The sequence below is a fragment of the Denticeps clupeoides genome, chromosome 10, assembly GCF_900700375.1.
Source record: "Denticeps clupeoides chromosome 10, fDenClu1.1, whole genome shotgun sequence".
NCBI classification, from domain to species: Eukaryota; Metazoa; Chordata; class Actinopteri; order Clupeiformes; family Denticipitidae; genus Denticeps; species Denticeps clupeoides.
Genome location: NC_041716.1, coordinates 12,642,114 through 12,669,704, shown reverse-complemented (window position 1 = coordinate 12,669,704; position 27,591 = coordinate 12,642,114). Strand labels below are relative to the sequence as shown.

The 27,591-nt window shown below is 44.3% G+C and overlaps 1 protein-coding gene across 8 annotated transcripts in view; it reads right to left on the bottom strand.

Moving 5' to 3' along the window:
• agrn (agrin) overlaps window positions 1-27,591 on the bottom strand; it is a 188,445-nt gene that overhangs the window by 62,196 nt on the left and 98,658 nt on the right. For all 8 annotated transcript variants that reach the window (XM_028992672.1, XM_028992677.1, XM_028992676.1 and 5 more), the window contains 4 exons: window positions 20,586-20,801; window positions 6,522-6,746; window positions 3,301-3,510; window positions 1,536-1,742 (listed from right to left, as the gene is read on the bottom strand). In XM_028992672.1, coding sequence (XP_028848505.1) covers window positions 1,536-1,742; window positions 3,301-3,510; window positions 6,522-6,746; window positions 20,586-20,801 — 858 coding nt within the window. The remainder of the gene's footprint in view (window positions 1-1,535; window positions 1,743-3,300; window positions 3,511-6,521; window positions 6,747-20,585; window positions 20,802-27,591) is intronic.

Here is a 27,591-nt window from a genome sequence, read left to right as displayed (position 1 = left end):
CTACCCCCGTCTGTCGCTTCTGCTGCAGAACACACCTAACATGGCTGGGGGGGGGGGGTGTCCGGGGGTTTTGGGAGGGGTGGGGGGGTTCAGACGAACTCTATAATTATGCATCCAACTGTGTGCAGGTGTGCAGAACTTGGCTCCCCCCTCCCCCTCCGAAGTAAAACAAACAGCTTCGGTAACACCTCAACGCAGGGCTTTTGATGTTTAATTAAATCTGTAAGACGCTTCATTTTCTGTAAAATAAAAAAAAAAAAACATAAAATGTATTAAATAAACATACTGTTTTGCCTTGCCTTGCCTTTTGAATTTATGCACCAGTTTAATAAATGATGAGGAAAAAATTCACTCCATGATGCCATGTTTTTATCAGCCTCCAACACTGGCACCATCTTCTGCACACCTCACTATACGGACTCAGCTTTGGTGGCTCGTGGCAGCACCTTGCCCAACAGGGTTTTTAACCATGTGCCGCAAATCCAGGCCGTTCGCCGCCCGGATTGCTGTTCTGGTCCAAAGGGAGCCCAGCATGCAGCACTGAGTGGGTGGGGGGCTGGACTGCGCCACTGAGCCCGGCTGGCACTTGCTACAGATCCATGTTGGCACAGTGTTAGGGGGTGGAGGAAGGGGGAGGAGGGGGACATCAGTGCCAGGACAGTGAGGCGGGGGGGGGGGTCATGCACATGCGACTGGCCTGGTGTGGAGGAGAAAAACGGGGGAGGAGGAAAAGTCAGAGGAGAGGTTTAAACCAGACAAACACCGCACTCTGAGCGCGTAGAGCTCTCACTGTGCTTTCTGTCCCCAGGACTGCAGAGAAACAGTACAACACACACACACACACACACACATACACACATTACAGGGAGAAAGACAGAGACAGACAGAAGCACACAACCAGCTGTTTGTCCACCTGAGAAAGACACAAACGGTCATAACAGCCCCAGTCAGAGTTCCTTCATGAAAGGTCACACGCTGAACTGTCCCCCGCTCACGGTGAGTGGCTTGTCCCACCGTGGCCCTGTGCAGACGCCATATGGACACAGACAGACTGACTGACACACTGCAACAGAAAGAATAAGTTTAAAAGGAAACCACACAGACAGAATGGACAGTATGAGGAGAATGACGAGCGAGACAGAGTCGGGCGTGGGGGCCCAGAGATGGAAGGGTGGTGCGGGCGTGGCGCAGGAAACATGAATGAATCATGAGGTGTATTCAGTGTGTCACATGCGACGGGGGGAGCGTGAGTGTGATGCTGATGAGGCAGACGGAGCCCTACCAACTCTCTCTCTTACACACACACACACACACACACACACACACACACACACACATATATACATACAACCTTCAACACAGACAGTTGTACCACATATATCACTCTCCTCAGAATAACACCAAGTGCACACCCACCCACGCAGACACACCCACCCACTCATTTTCTCACACACATAAATTGTCACATTCACACACACGCAGTGATTCACAACAGCCTGTGTGGAGCAGTTCTCTGCAGGAGCTGCGGTACTCACCACACGGCCCACTGTGATTGGTGGAGATGTGGGCTCTGCTTAGACACTCGGCCTTGCGTTTCTCACACACATTGGGGTAGGTGCTTCCGTCGCTGCCACACAGTGGATTGTACGTGCCGTCGCAGTGGATGGGCTCGCATGAGCAACGTGCACTCGAACCCTCCACTAGACACACGCCGTTGAACTTACACTCGTCCTTGCATTGCTCTGGAGAAGACACACACACACACACACACACACACACACACATAGACAGACATAGTCAATACTAACAGTGCTGGAAATCAGGAATGACTGAAGATGCTCTCTCTTTCTCCACCTCTCTCAATCAGTCTCATTATAATCTCCCACTTTCACTCCATCAGTCTCACCTAAAACTTTCTCTCATCACAGCATCTTTTTCAATCAGCCCCGTCAAACAGACACGCTCAGAGCTCTGAATTAATTAACCGGCCCCAATTGTTTAATCAATGACCTGATTCTATTCAGAATCATTAATGTTTGTCCTTCTCTTTTTCCTTCTCTCTGAGTTGTCATGGAGGCAGAAATATAATTACTTCTCTCCTTCGTTACGTTTGAAAATTACAGAGCCTTATTGTGTTAAGGGGACAAGTTGATGTGACAGGATGTGTGAGCCCTGATGTACTTCACCTGATTTCATTTTTAGTGTGTGCTATTTACGGAGGATGAATGCAGACTACTTCTCATTTAGTCTGGATTGCACCGCATTTAATGTGATAAAAAAGAAAAAAAAAATCAAAGAAACCCAGAAAGGAGAGGCACACACTCACTGGCAAAAATAGAATTGGGCAGCAGCGCAAGAGTGTGTCACAGATGACTGCTTATTTGTGGGCAGATCTGGTGCTGGTGCGTATAACAGAATTCTAAAACTCCTTCAGCACTCCAACACACACACACACACACACACACACACACACACACCATATGTCCAGTACAATGTCAGATGCCCATACGCCCTCACCAATGACACAGTGGCACAAACACACTACAAAATACACACATAGCCCATGTGTCAACATGACAGTGCAACCCAAATTAATTTGTTCAAAATCCACTGTGTATCTCCACCTTCTCTCTCTCTCTCTGTGGGTGTGTGTGTTGTTACACAGACTGGTCATGGAGGAAGGCTGCTGTATAGGCCTCCCCCCATTTTAGAATGGATTTAATTCAATTCAGTAGCTGTGTGAATCTGTGACTGTGTGTGTCTGCACCAGAAAGCTCTTTTGCCACTGCCCTGTAGAGTGAAATTTGGTGCATCTCATACAATAGAACCTTTAAACAGATTCGTCACATACAGGCATGCATTGCATTTTCAGACAACACACTTCCTTAAAACTAGTAATTTCAATACACACTGACCAATGCAACTACTTTTAAGGGAGAGTGGCGATTTAGTGGGTAAGAAAGTGGACCCGTAATCAGAAGGTTGCCAGTTCGTATCCTAAACCGCCAAGGTGCCACTGAGGTGCCACTGATCAAAGCATGGGTTAAGTGCAGAGGACACATTTTGTTGTGCTGTACATCATAATGACAATCATTTTACTTTCAATAAAAGCACATTATCTTACAAAGGGTTCTTCACTATTGCAGAAGATTGGAATGGCTTACAGCTACTGTAATTTAATAAGCAATGGTTCTATATGCACATGGTTAGAATAGCATTTATTAAATTAAATATATTCCAATACATAAAATATTTTGTTTGTGTGTGTGTGAGTGTGTATACACATGAACCAGTCCTCACCCTGCTTTCTGCAGACTCCGGTATGGATCACCCTCAAATCAGTTTTCGTCTCCATGGCCGTCTGCGTCATCTGGCACTCACTCAGGTAGGTATTCCCATCACTGGCACACACAGGACTGGCAGACATCGAGCATGTCTGTGGCCCCAGAATGGCTTTGCGTGTGAGAGGCTCCACCCGGCATACTGTGCTCCCAGTAGCTTTGCAGGGGTCTATGCCAGAGAAAAAGTAAGAGGAACAGAGAGAGTGGAACAGTTGTGTCTGGAAATTCCTAATTTTCCAAAATTTTAACATAACATATTTCAACCCACATTAACACCACTGGATTACTGCAGCCTACAAATTGAATGTATTACTTTGACTTTCAGCTAAATGGTTTCCACATATAATTGAGCAAAAAAAATAAAACTGAGTGCAAAACATACATTTTCTAATTCAATTTACAGTTCCCTGTCAACTAAAACTCACTAAGTGTGCCGTCCACTACCTGAACCCACTGCCCTGTCCACACGGGACTTCTGCATGATAGGAAGTCTTCTGGCACTGCACTGCACTGCACTCTGAGGTCAGGCCATGTTGATTGATGCTGTGCTGGCTGTCAGACACCAATCACACATCCAGGAAAAACAGCCCAAAATCCAAAGTATGAAAAGATATCTGGGGCCGTTTGACAGGAGCCAAATGAGCACTGAGCAAGACTTTGATGGGGCCTTTGTGGCCCTCAGGGGTCTGGAGCGGAACGGCACCTCAATCAGCTGTAATCATAATGGAATCCCAGTGATGCTTATTGAAATAAGTGTGACAGCTTTCCCGGCCCATACACTCCTTAGAATAAAGGAGACAAGGCGCTCATCCGATGCTGTGGCACATTAAAACAATGGCAGCCTGCGAACAAGTCCAGCCCAAAGCACAGAGCAAGAATATGAGCCCAAAGACCGAGAGAGAAAATGGGCCGATAAAGACAGAAAAAGAGACAAAGCAGACAGAACAAGGGATCGAAGAGAATGAGAGAGAGGGAGAGAAAGAGGGAATGTAGAGGAAAAATTGATTCCAAATCCTCTAATTAAAGACAAAGAGTGACAACATAGCACATAAAGGGCTTGTGTGGTTTGGCCATAATGCTCGCTCTGGCTGCACGGGGTGGCAGAGCTGGCCTTGCCAGGTCGAGCATTGTGAACATTAGCACAATGGCACAGCCTCCGCCATGACAGGCTGGGTTGTGGATGCTCCGAGCCTGAGCAAATGGATTTATTGAAATGTGGGCACTGACTCCAGAAATGGGACGTTGTGTGTGCGCCAGCCATTACTGCTGCAAAAACATAGCCTTCCATTAACACAACAGAGTGCAATCCAGGAAGCCTTCTTGTCTGCGGCCACAGTTACACAGGCATGGGGAGCAGTGCAGTGGGTGTAGAAAAAACCTCCATCAGTTTAGAACTGGTGAGCAGTGTTGGACTGGCACAACCAGAAATAATTTTGTAAATGAGTACATTTTGCCTTGATTTCAATTGTAAGGGCAATGATTACAAATCTAGCATGCATTCATTTTTTTTAATTAAAACAAAATAACTTTTCATTTAAAATATCTTTTAAACCAATCATAAGATTACCACAAGATATACACTACCAGCCAAGTAGGGATACACCTACTCATTTATTGGTCTTGCAGTATTTACCTAATATATTACAAAACTGAAAACGTTCTTCTGTTACAAAAAATACTGAATATTTCTTGCATTGGATTCTTCAAAATCTTAGTCTCCATAACCATCACAAAGTAGGTATGTCCAAAGTTTGACTGGTAGTATACATATAGAGTATCGCAGAACATGTTTGTCAAGTGCATTGAAAATAATTACAATAATTAAAGATAATTACAATTTACTGCAAGATAAACTTGATTAGATATGTATCTATGGTAATGTGTCAGGATCCGGTCCGGGAGGCCAGAGTTTCATATTCTGTTCGTGGTCGGGTTGTTGTTTAGTGATGTTTCCTCTGTCGTGTGTTGCTATAATAAATCCCCTGTCTCGTGACGTTGTGCATATATGTCTTCCATCCTCGCCATGTCCAGCCATCGTGACAGAACGACCCGACCATGAAAATACATGAACTGGGTAGCTTTATACAATCATACACAGGTGAGAACAATCAGGAAGCTGATGAAACACAAGATGAACCTTAAATTCGGACACCGGATCAGGAGTAGCCCCTTCCGGATCAGATCCTGACATAGCGGTTTACATTAAGTATGCCTTCAATATGCATTCATGAACCAGAGGGGGTAACAACTAACTGCTGCTGACTTTATCAGAATTATGTATACATGATAAATGTAGTGGAGTAAGTATAAATAAATACAGTACAGGCACACCTTTGGACACACCTTCTCCTTCAATATGTTTTCTTTATTTTCATGACCATTTACATTGGTAGATTCTCACTGAAGGCATCAAAACTATGAATGAACACATGTGGAGTTAACACATGTACTTAACAAAAAAAGGTGAAATAACTGAAAACATGTTTTACATTCTAGTTTCTTCAAAATAGCCGCCCTTTGGTCCTCTGATTACTGCTTTGCACTCTTGGCATTCTCTCGATGAGCTTCAAGAGGTCGTCACCTGAAATGCTTTTCCAACAGTCTTGAAGGATTTCCCAGAGGTGTTTAGCACTTGTTGGCCCCTTTTGCCTGCGGTTCAGCTCAACCCAAACCATCTCGATTTTTTGTTAAGTACATAACTCCACATGCGTTCATTCATAGTTTTAATGCCTCCAGTGAGAATCTACCAATGTAAATGGTCATGAAAATAAAGAAAAACATTGAATGAGAAGGTGTGTCCAAACTTTTGGCCTGTACTGTATATATTCAAACCACAATTACAGTACAGGCCTTCAGTTGCTCTATAGCTGCAAATAGACTACAGATATACTTACGCTATACTTATGTTATACTATAAGAAGTATTATGGCTCCAATAGGGTTAAAAAATATCATGATGTACTTTCCTATATCGAACAATTCTTCGATATTTTTTTCGGATATTGCCAGACTGAAACCTTACACAGTAGTTTAATTTGCTCCCCATCACATTGGCCATAACCAAACTGTAAAAGACCAACTTTCCAACTACACTCTCAAAGTTGTGTCAAGGTACACAAAGTCTCAGATCTGGGCATAGACCTGGAGTATGTTTTGGAAGTGTGTAGTGTAAAGGACTCACTGCAGGGTCCAGTGAACTGCACACGGACATTCCTCTGGTTCTCGCAGGCCTTGCGGTGCAGTTCACACTCGCTTGAGTAGTCTTTGCCATCACTTCCACACACAGTTTGCCAAGGCAGGTTGTCACAGCTCAGGGGACACATGCACTTTGCTGACAGCCCATCAGAGGATTGGATGCATGTGCTGCCATAGGTGCAGTTCATCTCACTGCAGGGGTCCTTCAGAGCTGTAAACACAAGAAGGAAAGTAAAGAAAAGACAACAGTCAAATTATTTATTTTTTATTCTATGTCTATGATCGGGTTTGCAAACTTATTATGATCCCGACTGGATTACGTTAGTTATCCCTGCTAGTAATCAAGTTCCGTGCAACCCAAAAATGTTTAATTCCATAATTTTGTCCGTGTTTTCTGCATCATGGCAATCATAGACACATACGTAAGAGAAATACTCAAATTTGGGTGCTGGATCCTCCAGGGCCAGTGACTGTGACACACATCTACTTGCAACTGTCCTGATTTAGAGGGTCCTTCAAATGCATCCAAGACTAAGAGTAATTACACTGATTCATCCAATAAAGTCCATAATTCATTGCTCAGTCATTTTCCAGAAAATTTCGCCCCAGCTAAATGTATACATTTATGCAGAATTTTTTATTGTTTGCAAGGTCCATTGGTAGAAGTCTGTCCCTGCGGTCAACGTTTCTCATTCGTTCTGTATGGGGTGACATCATGTGTTCCCTGACTGAATAGTGGGTTTGTTCCTTTGCTTTGTTTCATTGCTTGCCACAGATCGTTTGGACCCCTCCTGGAACGCAAAAGTTCCCAGACATAAAAAATGCACAGAAATCAGCAACAGCCCTCATTGAGTCCTCTTATCAACGTGATTGTCTTATCGACTCATCTGACCAAGTGAGATTGATTTTCTTCAGTCTGGACATTTCTCTTGCTATTTGCACTGTGCGCCGATTTGAATGTAAACACCGGTGGGTGAGGATTAATGTGTGTGTGCGCATAGATTTATATGAATGTTGACTAGTGCGGTCTTATTAACACTTCTCACTTTATCTTGTATGGATGGAGCCGGATGGGTTATGTTTTTATGTGTGTTTTTCTATTGTTAAAATTTTAAATGGTAAACATATGTTTGATAAAATCATTCCAATGTAATAAAGTTCACACACACACGGGGTCGACACTCACACGGGGATCACTCCACACACCACCAAACCTCAAACACAAAAGGCAGCTGCATTATGAAAACCCATTCTGACCATGAATGTGACTTGATTACTGTCCCAAGTGATCATTATCCCAGAAGTGCATCACACTGACTCAAGACAAGACAAAGGAAATGTCTCCCTTCTTCAGTCTTTAGGCAAGCCTAAATACTGAGGCAGGGCAGATGTGGAGAATTAAGGGGGACGTGGCCTGCAGTGCTGGCTAAGGGCAGTACTTTGTGATTCAAGGGTAACACATACAGATTCTATAATTTAAAAAACGCTTTCAAAATTCTGTAGACCACTTCCTCTTAAGGATCCAAAGATGCATTAAGACCCACACTTCTCCCAGAAGCCTCCCCTGGTCAGTCTGCATCAGTTCAGACAGGATAAAAGATAGAGGTCTGTGTTACTCAGGGCACATTACTTGATGCCATACTCTTTCATTTCCCGTTGGTGATGGGAACAGGATGCCGAGCATCTTCATTCTTGCAAGTACACCAAACCATGGTTTTTCATTTTCATTTTTCATTCTTCTGATAACCAAAAAGTGCTACTTTATCCCAATGCATTACAGCTATTAAACATAATGCCACTCAAATTTAAATTACACATAAAGTTCATATAAAATGCATCTATTAGGTGGGAGGAAACAATAATCTGATCAAAATATGTATTTGCATTAGATTAGCTGGGTGCCATAAACTCACACAATGACTATCATGTTTTTGATAAATATTTATGAAAGTTGCTGATGAACACGGCGGTAGCCGGAGCTTGGGGTCCAGGCCATCCCATGGATAGGCTTTTAATTTCCTATTCTGTCCATCTCTACAGACAAGCCCACCCAGCTCTCATATGGCTTATTGTTACATGCTTTTGTCTGTCTCCTAGTTCATTCAGTTGAGTATTTATGAATCTGTGCACCTTTTCCTGCATAATTTACCAGTTTATTTTTGTTGGATGGAGGGAAGTGTAAAAACAAAATAGGTGCACATAGTTTGGGTTGATGTCTTCCAACTTTTCCCAGAGGACGGCGTTTGTGCGACATAAAACACAAGCCGGATGCTAATGAGAAGTTGAGATCAGTGCCTCTCAGCCGTGGCATCTGATCAAAGCCACCATATCTCCTATTAATAAAAAAAGATCTGCTTCTCACTTCCTCTTGACACATCCTTCTCCCTCAGTCTTCAGTGGAACTGACTGGATGGGTTCACTAACAAACCAAGTTCTTGGTCCCAGGTCTCCTGGAGACTGGAGGGTAAGAGGTATGTTCACATACACCCTGTCACGGATGAAAGGAAGCTTCTGCAAGTAACACTTTTACTAATTAAGAGTGCAGCTCAGGGTCTCTGAATATGAAAAATGATGACTATGATGACACTGCAAGTTCTTTAACCACCAATGTCTGTCATCCAAAGAGACCTTCCAAATCCTTCGTATTTCCTATGCCCTTTCTCTACCCATAATTCCTTGGAATGGAGTTCAGGGCCCCCAGGAGTGGACGCGGGAAACACATCTGTCTGCCCAACGGGCATCCAAAGCACATGAGACGTTCCTGCAGTGGGAGACCCCGCCCCAGCATGTGTTTGCTCTGTAACACTACAGAGAATTTGTATGTCGTTTCCATCCCATTAAGTACTGGCGTGCAGTTATCCATTGTCTTATCGAGCCGACGGGCGGGACAGACGGGTTCTGAGCGGAATGCTGAGAGGTCGTCTGGGTGAAATTCACAAACCTCGCTGCTGCGCTCGCAGATAAGGTTTCCCCAACCAGTGCAGACAAGCAGACAAATTGACTGCAGGACTGTGACAAGCATTACAACAAGGGGGAGCAAGTTTGGGGTTGCAGGTTTGTGGATGCAGAGCGACACAATTATTCCAGTCTACGTAAAACAATACACACTTTATTAAAAAATCATTTCAGTTTATCCCAGCTAATTATCTTTCCTCCACCACCATGGAAACATTCATTGGAATGGAGGAGAGGAATTTTGTAAGGATATTCCCTATTTTCATCAAGTACAAGAAACTGATGGAATGAGAATGAATTGAAAAAATGTCACGGGGCATCACGTGAGGCAGAAACACAGATGTCACCGCAATCGTCGCTAGTATGGCAGCGGGAGAAAAGCAGGACGCAATGAGTAGGGCGTCACCGGGATCCTGTTCTTTCCTGACAGCCCGGGCTCACTGCCCTCAACAGATGGACAGAGGAGGGGGTGGGACCAAACTGGCAGGCCTCCCCGGTGCACCCCACCCCATCTAGCGCCCCCATGGGCACGCTCTCTCAGCCAGGCGGTGGAGGGATGATTCATTCTTTTGATGTGCTTCTTCAAAGCTCTTATTTGACTGCAGCTGTCTTCCTGTTTTACATGCTTCCATGTTACCCTTGAATGAGAAAAAGAGGGGGGAAAATTGGCCGCGAAAACTGATAAACTGACACGGACCATTCCCCCCCATTCGCCGCTGACAGCTGACAACCTTGTAATGCTGAGGGCGAGTGTTTGTCCGAGGCGTGGGAGAGCTTGGCCACCATTTGTCGACCATTTTTTTTTTACAGGGATTAAGCGCCAGGATGAGGAAGGAGTAAACCTGCAGCCAGTTACCTAGCATATGCTTACGTCCCCACAGATGATGCTTTTCAGAATTAGGGTGTGAAAATTAGCAGAGAGAGAATGAGGATGTACAACCGCTTGTAAAACAATTTGTAACAAAAAGAGTGAACACTTATTACAAAAGAGAGAACAATTACCGCTACAAAGCACTGTAAACAGTTGGACCAGAGTACAGAGCAGGGCTCTGGGACAGAGAGAAGCAAGAAAAAAAATAAAAATAAAATCTGGACAAAATCTTGTGAATGAGATACAAATGTTGAATTTGATTATCTAGATTTGATTATCTAACTTTTCTAGTGATTTAGGCCTATACTGTCACCCTCATTTAACATGCAAAGGAGTGAAGAAGGTTCTACACAGGAACTATTCATTAAAGGTAATAAGAGAGATAAGATAAGAGATATTAGTCCCACAAGAGGGAAATTTACATAGTCACGGCAGAAAGTAGACAATACAAGATAAGAGCAGCAAAAAAACAATAGCACAGACAATATGTCAACTGTATAATGTAAAAAGTTCAATGTACAAATAAGCGAATAAATAGTCCTAGAAAAGAAAAAGACTGTGAATGTGATTTGTAAAAAAATGCCAGTATATACATAAAAAAATTATATATATGTACATATTATACATATAAAATTAATATAACATTATACAATTGTACATATGTACAGAGTGGGTAGATGTACACATACTGCACATAAGAAAAATGGATATGGTGTATTGGACACGTGCAAGTCTATATATGAGTGGTCAACTGTTGTAAAGTCTGACAGTGGTTGGCAGGAAAGACCTTCTGAATATTGTGGGTGCCGCAGCCTGCAACTGAAGGAGCTGCTCAGTGCTGTCAGGGTATCCTGCATGGGGTGGGAGATGTTGTCCAGCAGGAATGATAGCTTAGCCACCATTCTCCTGTCACTCACCACCTCCACTGGGTCCAGAGGACATCCTAGGCCAGAGCTGGCCCTCTGGATCAGCCTGTTCAGTCTCTTTCTGTCCCCAGGAGAGATGCTACCTCGCCAGCAGACCACACCATAAAAGATGGCTGATGCCACCACAGAGTCATAAAAGGTCTTCAAGAGTGGGCCCTTCACTCCAAAAGACCTGAGGCTCCACAGCAGGAACAGCCTTCTCTGCCCATTTCCTGTAGAGGGCATCAGAGTTGTGAGTCCAGTCCAGGTTATTGTTCAGATGAACACCAAGGTACCAGTAGCTCTTCACAGCCTCAATGTCCATACCCTGGATGTTCAGTGGTTGTAGTGGAGGATGTTTGTGCCTGCGAAACTCTACCTATTACCACTTGGATGAAATTTTGGTCACTTTTAAATTAGAGGAATTACTCTAATTACAAAAAGAGCCTTCAGCTAATCTGGGTGTCGTCAAATTGACCTGGTTAATATAATACATGCATGTGAGCAGGGTCTGACATTCATTTTAAAATAAAAAACAGCGAGACAATCACAGTTCTGTTGTGCATCTCCACTGAGAGCACTCAAATCAGAATCTCATTAAATTAGCCAAAAACCACTTTTGTACTCAATTTATGGTCAATTGGAAAATAAATTTGTCTATAGCAAGCATGTACTGAAGTACAAAAATAATCAAAATTGAACAATAATGAAAACTCTCTTCCCTCAACATTTCTGACAGCCAGATGTTCTCCCAGAACAAAAAAAAAGACTGAACAGCGATTTTAGCATTTTCTTCAAATGTCACTCATACTTGCCTGTGCCAGTTCTGTTTCAGAAAGCACGAGTAAGTCTTCCAGAGCTTTGAAATGTGAACACAAACTCAAAATCAATCACATTTTTCTAGCAGCACACATGGGAAAAAAACATATAGCTTGAGTTCCACTTCAGTCAGTAATACGGTGTGTGTTTGGTAGGACAGGAATTCAATATTTCTGGAGTGTGTGATAAGCTGCTCTTCCCTGTGAGCAGAGCAGCAGACGGAGGTGCCGGGAGATAGAGGGGCACAACAAAAGCACAAGCGCCTGACTCTGAGCTTTCTGTAATGGAGCGATGACTGTATACGTTTTTACCGCTAAAGAGAAGTTAGCGTGCTTTCACTAGTGCCGCGTGTTTGTGCCTTACGACCACTGTTTTCCCCTTTCATCTCCCTTCAGTCCATGAGTGAAGAGCAGGACAGATTCTGCGCCACTTGCAACCAGACGAACAGTTCAGAAAAATCCCCTTCGCCTTGTTCAATTTAACCAGTGACATTGGACTTTGAGCCACGTGGCCCTGCCCATGGAGTCATGCAGTTTCGGACAGTCTTCAAGTCCATTCGAACAATCATTGGCCAGTTTGGAGAAGACAATCTACATACGGCCTGCTTAGTGAAACAGTTTGTGTGTGTGTGTGTGTGTTGACATTTGACATGAGAAATGATCTCGGGCAAAGGTGAATGGGATGAGAAAATAGAAGTTCTACAATTCCGCAAGAATGAGAGACACAGAGAGAGACAGTGCATGTGTGTGTAAGGACCAATTATTGGAATATGCCAAAGACGAGATACGAGCTGGAACGTCTCTGTCAATAACCATTATCACGCACAAAATATGCTTGTCTTCGTGCGCCGGCGGGGGACTTTTCTTTCTGTTTGTCATAAAACTAATAAGCTGCATAAGGTGGTGATTGCTTCCCGAATTATTCTGCCTCCACTTGTGCTTATTAAAAAATGCAAATAGATGTAATGACTACTTTTTAAAAAACAAATAAGCCAAAAATAATAAATAAAAAAATAACAGTGCAGTTACAAGCCGTTGAAAGCCCCTGGAATATGCTAAATTGCCCGAGCGGCTGTCACTGTAGCACTTTTTCCATGTTGTCCGGAAGTTTCTAAAAGACCCCATATTTCTGGAGTATCAGTATCGTTAGAGGGGAATAAAAATGCATTATGCAGCTGAGCAGGCTGCATAAATTCATGACTGGAATTTTAGGAAAAGCTGTGGCTGCTGGCCATATTAAAGGGTAAAGGCTGCGTGGGTACGAGGCGCAGTGATGCGGGCGTGGGGCCTGTGGTAATCTTCGTTATCTCCTGCCAGCACCAAGGCCAACTTGGTGACCACAGAGATACCATTCACAAAGCCAATTATAACCACTGGTGAAAAAAAAAAGCAGTCCGGCTGTGTATGTGTAGTTGTGTGAGTGTGTGTGTGTGTATTGACCTCTATTAGATTAAAGGGCTAGGGTTTGGTTTACATAACTACAGACAAAATACAATCCTTTGTATTCATCTTTACTTTCATTGTGTGTGTGTGTGTGTGTGTGTGTGTGTGTGTGTGTGTGTGTGTGTAGTTTAGGCGTATGGTCAGAGAAGTCTTAGATACATTTGTTACATAATTATTGTCGTAGATTCTCACAAAGACGTAAAAGAATCCTTGGTATTCTTCCTTGTGTGTGCTTGTGTGTGTTCTAACCTTCTAAGATCATTGGCTGGATGCAGGAGGGAGGGTGCGTTATTCATTGACGAGTGCCCTTCACCCTCACCAAACCTCTCCCACCCACCTAATCCATTTTCAGCACAGACGACCCATCAGGCCCGGATTATGGCTGATCATATAAACAGACCGACAAGGAGGAGACAGGAATAGAGCGTCGACAGGGATATTCTTCCACCGGTGAAATAAAAAGCTCAGATATGAAAGAGCGTTTGGGAAAAGATGACAGGTCAGCCACCTTGTGTTTCTACATCTGAACCAGAAAATAGGGAGGAGGGGCATTAAATTAAAATGAATGCCAAGGTTCAGCACAGGGCAGCCTCAAATTAAATGCACTTTGGTTTGCATCCCCCTCCCTCTCGCACTCTCTCGAACACCTCTCGTCCCCTTCTTCCGGCAACCGGGTTTAAAGACAGTGACCATTTCATCTACACAAATTATCAAGCAATTTCCACTGTGCATTCAAAGCTCGGCATAATGTGGACCCTCCGCCACGCTTCCACTCTCCCTGATCTTAAAAAAACATGACATTTTTCATCTGCTGTATTTTTAGACCCACTAAAGCCTTTTGACACTGCAGACCAAAGTCTCAGTGCTTTACCAGATATGGCTTTTAGCATGTGCTCTCAAAAGCCGTGGTGACAATGCCATTTTATATAGTCTTAACTAGGGCAAGTGTGTCTTGTGGATCCCATGGAGGCACTGAAAACCCACCCAAGAGAGCAGTGAGGTGACTCTTCTCTTCCTTGGAGGCATAGAGATCACTCAAATTGAGGAACAAATAAAAACACAAAGATTATATGACACCCAAAAGCCATTGGCAATCCCAGTAGGTGCTCCTGCACCAGATTATGGAGTCCTGATCCATCCCATCTGAAACAATTAGGCTTGATGGACCAGGACTCCATAAGAACCATAAGGCAGCACCCAGTAGGTGCTGCCACATTAACGTGGGCCTCAACCTACCTTGTTTGTAGGTTTTGTTCCTGTCTACTGACACACACCTCTAGGTTCCTCTTAGTTCGTTTTGTGTTTATGTTTCGTTTTGTGTTTTGTTTCAGCCCACGTGCCTGTTACTATTAATAAATACTTGGTTCAAAGATGTCCTGCTTCTGTGTCTTCTTAACCCTTGGACCCCTATCAAGTTTTCTGGCTCCCAGGTGTATTTTATAGAACTCCTATACAACTCCTAGACAACTTGCAAATGAACAAATGAATAGATAGTCACCAAGAAAAAATTTGGCAAGGTCCCCCTGCTCAAGAAAACACAAAACCGAGCTCTTTGGCATCAACTCAACTCGTCATACTTGGAGGAGGAGGTCTGCAGCCTATGACTCCAAGAAGACCGCCCCCACCATCAGGACCGGCCCTTGGCATAGGCAATATAGTCAAAAGCTAAGGGCACCATCCATCCAGGGGTGCCACAATCAGAAGAAGAGAAGTGCTCCTTGAAATTCGTTGGTATTAATGTCCTTTAAAATAAAAATAACAAGCCTACATGAATTTACATGCATAGCAAGGCCTATGAAGTATTAGTAATAATAACAATACCAACATGACACTGTTTCAAGACAACAGTATAAAAAGTGCTGTTCAATGCGCTGCCTAAAATATTTGCCTTGGCCTCCAAATTTATTAGGGCTGGGCCTGGCGACCGTCAAACATGGAGGTGGAATCATTTTGCTACCAAGGGGACGGGGCAACTGCACCGCATAAGAGGAAGGATAGTTGGGGCCATGTACTGTCAATTCTTGGGTAAAAACCTCCTTCCCTCAGCCAGGGCATTGAAAAAAAGATCTGCAAAGAGGATCCCTCCTGAGATATGTGCAAACCTTGTGGCAAACTACAAGAACATCTCTGACATCTGTGATTTGCCAGCAAACGTTTTGCCGTACTAGAAGTACTAAAGCACATATACAAAGGGATCATTGTTAACTAATTTCTATCAATTTTGAAATGCACTTTTCTGGATTTTTTGTTATGGTTCTCTCTCTTACTGTTCAAATAAACATACCATTGAAACTATAGACTGATCATTGCTTTGTCAGTGGGCAAATTTACAAAATCAGCAGGAGATCATATTATTTCCCCCCCACTGTATGTAAAAGTTATTTAAAAGTTTTCAACTTCATGCTCCAATTTCTTTTATATTTAAAAGGTAATTATAAGTGAAGGATAATCCATAACTTCAAGTGCATTAAAGGATTTTGACCAAAAAAATGCAGAGGCAAAGAACCTTATAAGAAGCTTATTCCACGCGTACATGCCAAACTTTTAAAAATAGTGAAATGTATTTCCTTTATTTTTTAAATGCATTTGTGTTACCTTTATAATCACAGAATTGCTAATGTTTCAGGACATTACCATGTTTGCATATATGATATAATTATCATTTGGTTGCCACATTAATGAAGAATGTTGGAACTACTCACCCATAAAACCTTTTTACAATTTCAGAAAAAGCTATTAAAAAAATTCATTATTGTTATTAATACTAATTATATTTCATATATATTTTATAATTTACTAGAACCAGAATGTACAATGTAGTCTCTCTCACAGAGACTTCAAATGACAGTCATTCAATCAAACTGACAGATAGTGAAAGTGCAGATATATTTTGAATGACAGTCCTAACCTTTACATACAAAACTCCAAATCATTTATCTTTCCAGCATGCTCCGTATGGATATAGATAAATTAAAAGAAACACCATCAAACACTCCAGCCCTTATGGCTGCAAAAGCAAAAAGAAATAATTACACATCAATATAAAGGATATAATATAATGAATAATTCAAGATAAAACTATAGACAAGATATAGAACAACTATGTTCATTCTTTAATTATTTTATGAAAAATGGACAGTGCTGTGCTTAGAGCCAGTTCCAAAATATTTAGTTGATTGCTGCTTTAGTACAGGTGTGAACCTTCACTGGTCTCACGACTCAATTCGATTATGATTATCAATGCCTCGATATTGATGTCCCATTACAAACTGAAGCCACAAACAGCATAAAAATTGCTAACAACTTTTCTGCTCGTTGGAGAAAATCTAAAGCCTCTTTCAGACCTAACGTGGCACGCATATGCATGGTTTTTCTAAACTCCTGGTAAGATAATGTAATGTTGTACATCACAGCACACTCAGACACTGTTAAGATCTCCATCTCTGCTTCATGTGTGTGTTTTTGAAGTGGCAGAAAGAACACTTGCCTGCTTAGATTCTATTGGTCATGCAAAAATAAGTCACGAGAGGTCATAGCGGTCAAAGTTCTTCAACACTTCTGTTAATGTTGACTGCATGTGCGAGAACAAAGCCGCAGAGTGACGTGGCGTTAAAATTCTACCCGGAGCGGCGCTGTACTCAGATAAGGCCACCACAGTCACTGCCGGTACTACTTTTTAACACAAAAATGGCCACAAAATCACTAAGCAACGTCATTGTGATTACACGATTAATTTCAACACCCCTACTCTTTAGTAGGGTGATTTACTCTATGATTAGATGAATGTGTTGTAGTGTCTGTTTATTGGAAAACAGCTGGTTGAATTACTTTTAAGACCCAGCACAGCCAACATAAAGAACTGTGTGTCCTGTCCTCAACAGTCGAGGACGCAGCAGATGGGTTCAGTGCACTCCGAGAATTAGAGAGGGATGCACGTACCACTGAAAACCTAAAAGAAGCCAGCTGTGTAATGGCCTCCGGGGGACACTGAAGCCACTTGGAAGAGCAGCAGCCGTGGCTGTGCATGTGTCTTAAGTTCCAGGTGGATGGGAGACAAGAGGACACATCATTACACCGTGCTCTGGCCCGGCCGCGAGACGGACATCGCGGAAGTGCTGTCTTCTCTATAAGTTCAGTGCCACGCCGACGTCGCCGGAGGACCGACGTCAGGCTGAGTAACGAGCTGTCAGAGTGAACAATCGCCTCGCAGAGGGAGGAAATCAGCTCTCTCTCCACGCCTCCCAGCAGTGGCAAGCCCTTCCCCCGAACCTATAAATCAGTGCCAATTCAACCCCTGCTATGCCAACCGCCGCTTAACTGGCATCACCCATGAAAGGGCTGCAGCCGGCCCAGAGCGGCCCACCAGAAAGGACAGGCTATTCTCCAAAAGAACCAAATCTATCGTTTGGTTTAATGGAAGGGTGTGATTCCAAGCTAAATGTATTTTCAGTGCTGTAATCACAGTTGAGGGATCTAAATCGGTGCTCGAATAGCGGAAAAGCCTTTTCTCTGCCAGGTTTAAGGCACCCAGGAAAACACTGGCACCTCTCCTCCGATTCCTCACACATCCAGATGCATGTTCATTGCACCTCCAAATGTGCAAAATATGTGACAGCGCAGTCTGGGCCGGGCGTGTCCGGCGGCATTACGTCAAGACGAGAAGAAAAAGGCTGCGAGTGAAATGAACCGCAGCACTGCAATTAAAGAACAAGGCTTCGGGGTTCCCACGGGGGTGGAAACATATTGATTTCCCCATTATTAGTTTCCCCAGTAGAACCCAGGGGTGCAGCTCTCTGCTCAACTATCAGCAGCCGGGGCTACACGGTAGCGGGCGCGGAGCTGAACAATTTCTGCAACCCACAGTGATCTCTTGGCCTAAGCTTCGGTACTTACTCCAAAAAGCAATCCATAACTCATCACACATTTCACATCACTACTTTTTATTCCTCCATGCCAAGGACTGCCCTGATTTCGGGTTGTCTAGTTAAAAGTGGTGGCTCAAGATAGCTCTTATGCTGTACACTGAGTTCATTAGATATTGTAGTTACTAATTAGTCAGAAGTTAAATAAGGATATAACTAACATTACTGGTTAGGAATAACTTGCTTTCATTAGCACTTTTCAGACTTTCTCTGAAAGTCTTGTTGTTTGGTGATCACATCCAGCACATTGACTTCCACATATAGACTTATTATAGACTTAATTCATCAAGGATGAACCATTGTGTGAATGTGCAATAATGTGTGAAGCATTTATGCTTTTTTTCTGAACATAGAAACTAATAAGAGAAGCGAAAGGAAGATCAATATATCTATGCATACCTAAATCCTCCATATCTTAAAAGTTAGAATATTGGAATAGAGCACCCATAATACCTTTAGGATATTTTGGGTTAAAGATTAAATCTTGTTCTGAAGAAAAAAAAATCAGCTGAAAACCTTTTTCATTTTGTTTGAGAATGGATGGATGACTAATATTGAACCAGCAAATAACAATTTCAAAAGGTATTCTTATATAACTTTGAAAAGTAATTTTTTGATCAAAGCTTTTGGCATGACGAAAAGCCAGGTTCTCACAGAGGAACAAACTGTCCCGGCTTCATCGGCGGAGTTCATTATGGAACGGAAGCTAAACGCAGTAACCATCATGTGACACGCTGGGGGTCCTGGCTTCGGGTCAGCCACCTGGTGAGGGACAAGGGGAATAAGAATGATCGCAGAAACCGGCGGCGAGAAAGATAAGTGTGGAAAATGCATGCGTGATCGATGCCCTGGGCTTATCGATCATGGCTCAGGTTGAGCCTCTCCTCCACTTGGTTGCCAGGCCGACCCAGGCGTTCCGCAAGGCCGCGACCGGAGCCGAGCGCCCGCAGCCGTGCAGCGAGAGTGTCTGTTTACTCAGCAGCAGCTCCAATATTATGAGAGCGAACACGCTCCCCTGATTGTTATAAGCTGGGAGCCAATTCCTCTCTCTCTCTCCTACGTCTCTCTTTTTCTCATTCTCTTCTCTCTCTCTCTATTTTTATAGTTCTGGTCCAGAGCCTGCAATGTGCCCGCTCTCTTTTTTTTATTCATCTTTCCATCACTTGTGCGCTGATATTAATTTAAGTTTAAAATCACACCTACTGCAGAATAATGTCACAAGCTGTCCACTGGGGAGAGTATTTTTTTTTAATAATATCAGCTCAGGTTCTGTATCAGCATGAACGTGTTTATGTGCATTCATCTCTCTCTCTCTCTCTCTCTCTCTCTCTCTCTCTCTCTCTCTCTGTGAATGCGTATCTCTCCCTGTGGAATATGAATGTGCATATGTGTGTACATGCATGTGTGGGCTTCGACGATTTTTCATGATGCCGGTGCAGGCAGGGAAATCTGAGCTGAATTGCTGGTCTATGCAGCAGTCTGCCGGAGCATGGGGTTGCAATTATGGTTTTGTGAAGGTTCTGGATGTCGCGTTCAGCCGACTCCAATAATTAGCACTCACTGGCACAGCTCATGGGTCGGCTAAATGGCAGAACGGCATTAGCAATTTCTAGCCAATCAGGGAAACGCTAAAAAAATACAATAAGCTGCATTCAGCCAGCAGACCCCTCACCTCAGCTTGGGACTGAACAGCCAGCACATTGTAAACATGCTAATGAGCTAAATAAGTGTGCAATTCTGTTCCAGACAAGGACTCTGAGGGTATCTTGTCATGGGTCAGTGTGTGTGCGATGATGCCAATCTGTATGTGACCAAATAAATGCAAATAAATATTTGTGTGTAAGTGTAAGTGTGAGCTGGATGGATGAGCATGGTGTGTGCATGGTCATAGGTCTGTAAGTTTTATGGTCTGTATATGTGTGAAACAATTTTTTTGTAACTCGAGCTTGCGTGTTCTGCTTATGCATTTAACATATTTTGATATCGTGGAACTGTGTTGCACATAAGTGTCACTGTGTGTGTGTGTGTGTGTGTGTGTGTGTGTGTGTGTGTGTGTGTGCAGCATTCAGCACATGTGTTGTAACTAGGAGAGTAATTATGTCTGTGTGTGTATGAGTGGGAGAGAGGAAGACTCACAGCATGGTCCTTTGCGCAGCACCTTGATGCGCCTCTGCGTGTTACACTGTGCTTTCTCCAGCTCACACTCGTTGGAGTACGTGGAGGAGTCGGACCCGCAGACTGGCGCCACGACAGACTGACACGTCATCTTCTTGCACACACACTCGCCCTTCGACGGGTCAGCGCTGTTCTTCTCGCACACGGCCCCGAAACCGCACAGCATTCCTCTGCATCCTACAGGAGGGACAAAACAAAGGAAAATCCTGAATAATGAGGAGCAGTTAAACACACACACAGACTCATACACAGTCCCACACATGCAAAACACTTCCACACACTACAGCCCCACTTCACTACTGACAGCTTTAAATAAAGAAAGCTCTGCTTCTGGAGAGCAGCCATGCATACAGAGTGTGTGGATACGACACTGCACGGGAGTCGCCAGAGCTCAGACACACACATTTGACTCTCTATCTGAATAACTGTCATTGTGACACACACACTGCAGGAAGGCCTGAGGGACGAACCTCAAACTCACATTTACATTTACATTTACAGCATTTCTCAGACGCCCTTATCCAGAGCGACTTACAACCAGTAGTTACAGGGACAGTTCCTGGAGACACTCAGGGTTAAGTGTCTTGCTCAGGGACACAATGGTAGTAAGTGGGATTTGAACCTGGGTTTTCTGGTTCATTGGCGAGTGTGTTACCCACTAGGCTACAACTCACTGCATGTCTCTGAAGTTGCAGGTGCGTGTACACTGTACACACACACACACACACACACACACACACACACACTTTTTCTGCATCTTTCAGTCTTTAGTGGCCGGCCCAGCATTGACAAATTAGTTTGAGGGACAGGGTCTTTTGGCCAATGAGACTCTAGTCACTGAGAAGACGTGGCAGGTAAGTATATGTGGGAGATGACCTGAGGTGGTACACAAGTGACTACCTGAGCCTCTGGTCTTTCGAGGTGCGGGGAAAATAAAACAGCGGATCATGTCCCACGCACACACACACACACACACACACACACGCAAGTGCTTGAGTTTCAGCCCCAGGTTCTGCTTAACCTGTCATCCTGACAGCGCTGCTGTCAACGCGCTGCCCCTGACACCGCAGAGCCGGCGGCGTGAGGAGGTGCTTACAGAGGCCTGACTGAGCCGCTCCGCAGCGCTCCTCCGGAACGGACAAACACAACTCTCCTCCGCTGTCTCGCTCTCGCACACGCGCGAAATCCCAAATTCCGTTGTGCTGCAGGAGTCAGACAGCCGGGACCAAAATATAAAGCCCAGATCTACGTTACTTGCTATTAGATTCATTACTAGTTAACCGATTCGATGAAAAAAAAAAGTATCTAGAACCATTTAATGAATCGAGTGACCACAAAGTCCCAGGTTTGAACTGCACTCAGTACCATGTGTCCCTGAGGAGGACACTTGACCCCGCGTCAGGGGGCTCTGGAGAAAAGTGTCAGCTAATTGAAATGTCCATGTAACATGTACTAGCAAGAGAGGCAACACACGCAAAAAAATGCAGCATGCTTGCAATGTTCACAGCGCCGCTGCCTTCAGAAGGCAGAAAGACTTCTGAACCACACGCTCCTTTGAACTCTTTCAACAGCGCATCCCTCCGCCCTTGCTGGGGGACATCAGCGCGCTCCGTGTAATTGCTGTCAAAGCGGAATGCTCTGTGCGCCAGGCCCGATGACCTGAGAGGAGAACGCGCCATCTAATATGGATGCGGCGGCGGGTGTAACACGTGGGCCCGTACCTGCGGCTCCAGTGTGACGGCCGGCGAGCTGCAGAGGTCTGGAGAGACAGACCAGCGCTCTGGGGGAAGAGGAGAGTGCCGTTTCTCGTCCTCCTCCCCTGAAATGAATAAATAACCGGTGTGTCCCGCTGTCGGGGAGGAACGTTTTCTTGCCGCTGCACAAGGCGTATTGTAATATTTCATTGTTGAAGAGCTACCCTGTTGTAATCTGGCTAAATGCATTTATACGCCCAGGATCTGCTGAATGAGGGCGCGGTGGTCTAATCTCAAACCGTGTAAGGAGTCTGGGAGCCTGTATTGTGCTAGAGTTTCGAGTAAAGTGTTAAAAAATGCAGTGATGTCTGCAAACAACTGAAATGAATGAGAGAGAGTTAGAGAGAGAGAGAGAGAGAGAGAGAGCACACACAGGTTTATTGAACTTGAAAGCACGTTGTAAGTCGCTCTGAATAAGGGCGTCTGCCAAATGCCGTAAAATGTAAATGTAATTGAATTTACAGAACAAACCAACATACAGGATTCTACTTTGGAGAAGGGGAAAGGGAAACATGGAGAGATCATTCACACAGGGATCATGCCACTAACCCACAACTGCTAAAAACTCCATTAACACACTTCAAGACCCCTGAGACTCAGACTGGACCGGCTGGTGCGGAAAGCACCGGAACCTCCCTGTGGCCACATGGCAGGAATTCACAGGGAAGCCAGCATCCAACACACAGACACCCCTTTAAAACCGACAAACCTTACAGCACACCACACACTCATACCCAATCATACCACGCATACACTCAGTGACCGTGACAGCAGGATAAAACTGGACCTGGAACACTGGGGCAGTTGTGGCCTAGTGGTTATGGAAACGGACCTGTGATCAAAAGGTTGCCAGTTTGAGTCCTGAACAGCCAAGGTGCCACTGAGCAATGCTCCGCCCCCGCACACTGTTCCCCGGGAGCATTTCACTGCTGCCCACTGCTCTTGGTTAAAAGCAGAGGACACATTTCGATGTGTCACCTTGTGCTGTGCTGCAGTGTCTCACAATGACAATCACTTCACTTTCACGTCGCAGGTTCAATGAACGCTGAATCTGACCCTAGTTGAATCTTATCTGAGCTTATTTTTCCTGCTGTAGTGAATTATGGTGTACAGTTGAGCAGAATTTATCCATAACCTAAACCATGTTTTGAAGCACAGTTGAAAAGGCTACAAAAAGCCCAGCGCCAGGCATGACGAATACAATCCCATGTGCATGCGCAGCCTGAGCCGACTTCATGCTTTAAAATCTTTTATTACAAATCAATGGCAACCTGGCCTGTGCACGACACCACCCATCGATGAGTTTAAACGGAGTTGCGGTCGTTCTGTTTGCCTGATGCATGGCGAAAGCCAATGCAACTGGGAAAACGCGTTGCCATGACAACAGCTCCAATTCAGCAGGGCGAAGACAGTCGTCATGCTGGTTTACAATGGGCCCTCACATCACTTCCTAACTTGTTTGTTCAATCTGAGCAGATTCTGGAGCTGCACGCTTACTGAGAAGTTGAGCAAAATTTGGGTTGACAAAGAATCTCCTTCATATAATTCTAATTTAGAGGAGAGCGCAGGGGTTAAAGGGCATATAGCCAATTTGAGTAACAGATACACAAAGTGAAGTGATTGTCACATGTGATACACAACAGCACAGCACACAGTGCACTCAGTGAAATTTGTCCTCTGCATTTAACCCATCACCCTGAGTGAGCAGTGGGCAGCCATGACAGGCGCCCGGGGAGCAGTGTGTGATGACAGTGGTGCCTTGGCAGATTGGGATTCGAACCGGCAACCTTCTGATTACGGGACCACTTCCTTAACCGCTAGGCCACCACTGCACCACTTTTGTCCGCACTACCAACAAAAAGGCAGACCAGCAGAGTGCCCTGGTCATCTAGGGGAGCTGTCCGGTCCTCTTTCCACTGCAGTCTTTTCCTGGAGACGAAATCAGGAACTACAGCAAAGCAGTGAACAGGGACGGCAAGGCCTCAATAAACGCAGGGGTTATTCGATTCAGGCTTCGGGAGATAGTGCACAGTGCTCTCTCAGCTAACTCTCCACTTTCCCACTTCCACATAAAGGCCCAATCAATTCCTTCCTCACTCTCCGCAAGCATCCTGGACTCCGAGAGGGCCTGACCCAGCTTAAACCTGGACTAACCTATTTGCTGCATCCGAACTGCAACCAACACTCCCACGTACCACGGCATGTGTTAAACGAATCCGAGGGAGCAAGAGAGGAGGACAGAGAAAAGCGATGCACTTCATCCTTTTATCTGCATGGAGCATACACACATACACACACACAGGGGCCGTCTCACACGCTGGCCTTCGTGTGGGTAAAAGCAGCAAACATAGACGGGAGAGAGGAGGGTCACATGGGTGGATGTGTTACTGGCTGAATGTGGGCTGGACTGGTGGTGAAGGTCAGACACTGGGGCAGTCAGGCAGTTTGTTCAGAGGTGTGTGCGTGTCTATAAATGGTATGTGCTTTTGTGTAGCTGTTAACAGAAAAGTGTATATATTGTTGTGAGTGTGTGTGTGTCGGCAGCGTTCGTGGGACAAACTGTGTTTCACGTGTGTGATCTTTGGTGTGATTTGGTGTGCTGTGAGAGTGTTAAGAATTGCCGCTATGTGCAGTTCTACACGTAAAGCGCGCGCGGGGGGTTGTGTGTGTGTGTGTCTCTTCTTTTCTTCAATATACAAATAATTGCCAAACAATTATTTTATGTTTTATCTATCTATTTATGTACTCCTTGGCCTTATGTTAGAGAATAAGCTTAGACTGTAGGCAAGGATGTGTGTTAAAAGCACTGTGTCTCCACTGGTGCTGAGTGTGTGAGAAGTGCCGTTGGTGGAGTGTTTTGCACGTGTGTTAACAGCGCGCGAAGCGTCGTGACAATATGTCTGTACACGTGTGTTGCTGAGTGTGCCTGGTTGGTGATGCAGTGTGTTGGCGTGTGTGTAAATGAGGGGGTTCCTCACCCACACCATCTGAAAGAGGGGCCGTTTGGCCTGGGCCCAGAACATTAATAACGGATCCAGCCGCAGTAGCAGCAGCCCCTATTCTGTCAGCCTTTATCCTCGCCACAAAGGAGAGGAGCGGCTCTGAACTGATTACAACTTCCTGAAATATAGATGAATAAATCAGCCGCGCCCGGCACCAACGCCGCACAACCACATTCAATTATTCAACTTGTCCTCCCCTCACTCTATCTCTTTTCATCTCTACATGCTTTCATGCTCCCCTCTCTCTGTCTCTCATTTGTACCAGTACATGACGTGTGTATAAAGTATGTGTGTGTGTGTGTGTGTGTAACTACCCTGTGGTCTCTCCTCCTCGCTCGCTTGCTCATCCTTTCCATCTTTTTCCTATTTTCACACACCACCGGCCTCTCTCTCACTTTCTCTCAGAACAGGGAGAGAGGAGCAGGAGAAGCGCTGTTAATCAGGATCTTTCTTTTTTTCTGCAATGTCGAGCAGCTGATGGGGTCGGGGGTTTGGCCCGGAGGGAACCCAACCCACAGGCAGATGGTTTGGTTCTGCACTCGCAGGGACCGGGCCCAGGCAGGAACTGAATGCCGGAGTCCGTAATAAATCGATTTCTGCATCGCACGTCAACAAGGAACTTATTTTTTTTGTCATCCAGTAGCCCAGCATGCTGGATTCATGCTCTCCAACCTGGCATTTGTGGGCTCAGGTGCTTATACCATACACCTTACACCCTAGCCGGACTGTAAATGATGTGAGTTTTCACACTCACACTTCCCTCATAGTGATACACAGTGCACATGGTAGAACTTGATGCACCATGAAAAGGCGCCTGGAGAACAGTGTGTGGGATTCAAACCCACGAACATTCAAACCTCATTATGTACCATAATGATAATAATGATGTCACTGTCCAACAATTTACAACCAACTAAGCTGTACTACACTACACTAATGTCAATGTCACTGAACTTTATAACCATAGTGACAAGCCCCTTTCCTGAATGGGAAAACAGATGGAGCCTGGGCTACATTTTGGTGGTGGTACTGGTACTGAAGGTGGTTTCAGTCACATACAGACTGTTTGTATTCAGATTTGACATCATACAAAAAAAAAAGAAGAAACTAGATTGTGCGTGAAAGAGTGTGTGTCCTCCAGCTAAACAAAGAGCTCCATCACACTCTGCCCTCCTTCATCTCTCTCAATTTCCTGATCAATATCCTGACCACCAATCGATAGCTCCACAAATCACTTAATTTTCTCTTCTTTCTGCTGCGCTTTTCTGGAAGCCAGAAGGAGAGAAGAGATAGACAGATTCTAAAAGCCAGACAGAATTTAGCAATATATATAGCAGACCCCAAACCCACCATCCCATTGCCAGAGGGCACTGGGTTACAAGGCTGTGTTTCTGAATGAAAGTTCATTTAAACTGCTGTCAAACACTGCCTTTCTTTTTTTCTTCTCCTACTCTACCTTTCATTCTTAATATCCATAAAGAGTGAGAGTAGCATATGATTGGGTTATAAAAGAAATGAAAGCACCGCACCCAGCAGCTGAGATCGTCAATCAAACACTAACTTTGCATTTTCTTCCCGCCCTTTTCTTCATAAAAAGTCTGGCAGAGTAAAGTCCCTCTATGTATTCTGTTGTAGAGCTGGGAAATGTATAGACAATAAAAAAAATATATATATAAAAATGGTAGTAGCCTAGTGGGTAACACACTCACCTAGGAACCTAAAGAACCAGGTTCAAATCCCAAACTGTGCCTACTGATTGTAACTACTGATTGTAAGTCGCTCTGGATAAGGGCGTCTGATAAATGCTGTAAATGTAAAAAATGAGTGAAGCTGGGACTTGCATTACTAAACCTTGTTATGTTGTCATATAGACATGCGTACACATTGCACAAAATAATACATATATATATGTGTGTGTGTGTATGTATGTATCTATGTGTATATATATATATATACGTGTGTGTGTGTGTGTGTGTGTGTATGTATGTGTGTGTGTGTGTGTGTGTGTGTGTGGTGTGTGTGTGTGTGTGTGTGTGTGTGTGTGTGTGTGTGTATATATATATATATATATATATATATATAAAATAATTTTTTCTTCGTCTAGCACTTAACAATCTCCGAGCATGTTCTTTGCTTACAAGTTAGGCCTTATCAGGGCTCTTAGTTTTTGTAAACTCAAAATTTTATAGAAATCGAACGAGAATTGCTGGT